General features: G+C 55.9%; 1 protein-coding gene across 1 annotated transcript; it reads left to right on the top strand.

The window, feature by feature from the left end:
- Nucleotides 1-910: 910 nt before the first annotated feature.
- On the top strand, nt 911-1183 carry LOC107300848 (HLA class II histocompatibility antigen, DR beta 5 chain-like; the record flags this gene model as incomplete). The annotated part of the gene is made up of 1 exon (XM_015830136.1): nt 911-1183. A coding segment is annotated over one exon (273 nt), but the record flags the coding sequence as incomplete, so codon positions are not given.
- Between the last annotated feature and the right edge of the window lie 401 nt (nt 1184-1584).

The raw sequence follows: 1584 nt of genomic DNA on the forward strand, positions 1-1584 counted from the left end.
TGGCCGGGCGATTATCTGATGACGCAATGAGGGTGGAGTAGTAGTTAGACCTCGCCACCCTCATCGCCACTAGGTAGGATCTAACCTGTATCCTTGCCTGTGTTCGGTCGAATTCGGTTCGGCTCCTCCTCCAACTGCTCTCCAGGCGTCTTTTCCGGCGCTTCATCTCTCTCAGCTCCCCGGTAAACCAGGGAGCCAACTGAGATCTGCGCCGGGTCAGAGGCCGCAAAGGCACGACTCGGTCCAATGCTGCGGCAGCGGCCGTCTCCCAGGCCGCCGCCAGATTGTCAACCGAATCGTGAACTAGGTCCTCAGGATATGGCCCAAGCTCCGTCAGGAACCTCTGCGGGTCCATCAGGCGCCTGGGGCGGAACCATCTAGGCGGTTCCTCCTCCCTGCGGCGGGGGGGAGCGGTCCGGAAGTCCATCCTGAGGAGTGAATGATCTGACCATGACAGGGGTTCAACAACTACCTCCCCCATTTCCAGATCATTCTGCCACTGGCCAGAGACAAAAATTAGATCTAGTGTGTGTGTTTGGGGGGCAAAGAGGGCCCACCGGGATCCCACGTTCCTTGCAGACAGGTAGACAGGTAGACCGAGTGCTGGACCAGCTGAACTTCTGCCTGCCTTTTTCCACCCTCGGGAGAAGGAGGCGGTCCCTCAGGAAGCTCCTCGCCTCCCTCATTTTCCTCCCCCCTCCCGACCGCCCACCAAGGGGGAATCCCGCTTGGACCGACAGTTCCCCATCCTTCCTCCAGGGGGCGCCTTCCGGTAGCCTCCTCAGGTTTCCCTCCTCTCCTCTGCCAAGCCTGGGTCCCTCCTCTAGGAGAGGCTGAGGACCATGGGCCCTGGAGTCCTTCCTGACGCCCTTCCTCCTCCTCCTCCTCCTCCTCCTCCTCCTCCCCGCAGCCCATTTCCTGTACCAGACGAAGTACGAGTGCCACTTTCTCAACGGGACGCAGCGGGTGCGGTACGTGTACCGGGATATCTACGACCGGCAGGAGATCCTCCGCTTCGACAGCGCCCGCGGGGAGTACGAGGCCGTCACGGCGTTGGGGAAGGCGGATGTGGAGGATTTCAACAGGGATAAGCACGAGCTGCAGTACCAGAAGGCCTCCGTGGATCGCTTCTGCCGACACAACTACAAGACTCTCCAGGGCGGCTTCGTGATTGGCTGGAGAGGTGAGTGGGGGAGGGGGAGTTCCATGGGGGGGGGAAATGCTGGGACCCCACCACCCCTTTTCATTTCATTTATTAGGACTCTCCTGGAGAAAGATTTGCCCCTCTCAAGCTTCCTCCTTCCGTTATATACTCAAGATGGACAGTATTTAATATTTATTCGTTATGTATATGTAGGGGTGTGGGTCTGTACATATGTTGTACATAGTATGTTTTTAGGGTGTGTCATGTACGTGTTTCACTTTGAGAGCGGGCAACTACATTTCATTTTTGGTGTGTGCCGTTGAGCCCACAGTAAAAAAATGACAATAAAGGTTATCTTATCTTATATCTTATCTTATTCATTTATTTATTTATTAAATTTATATACCGCCCTATCTCCCTTACGGGACTCAGGGCAGTGA

This window comes from Protobothrops mucrosquamatus, unplaced genomic scaffold (assembly GCF_001527695.2).
Source record: "Protobothrops mucrosquamatus isolate PMUCROS unplaced genomic scaffold, P.Mucros_1.0 scaffold8776, whole genome shotgun sequence".
Lineage (NCBI taxonomy): Eukaryota > Metazoa > Chordata > Lepidosauria > Squamata > Viperidae > Protobothrops > Protobothrops mucrosquamatus.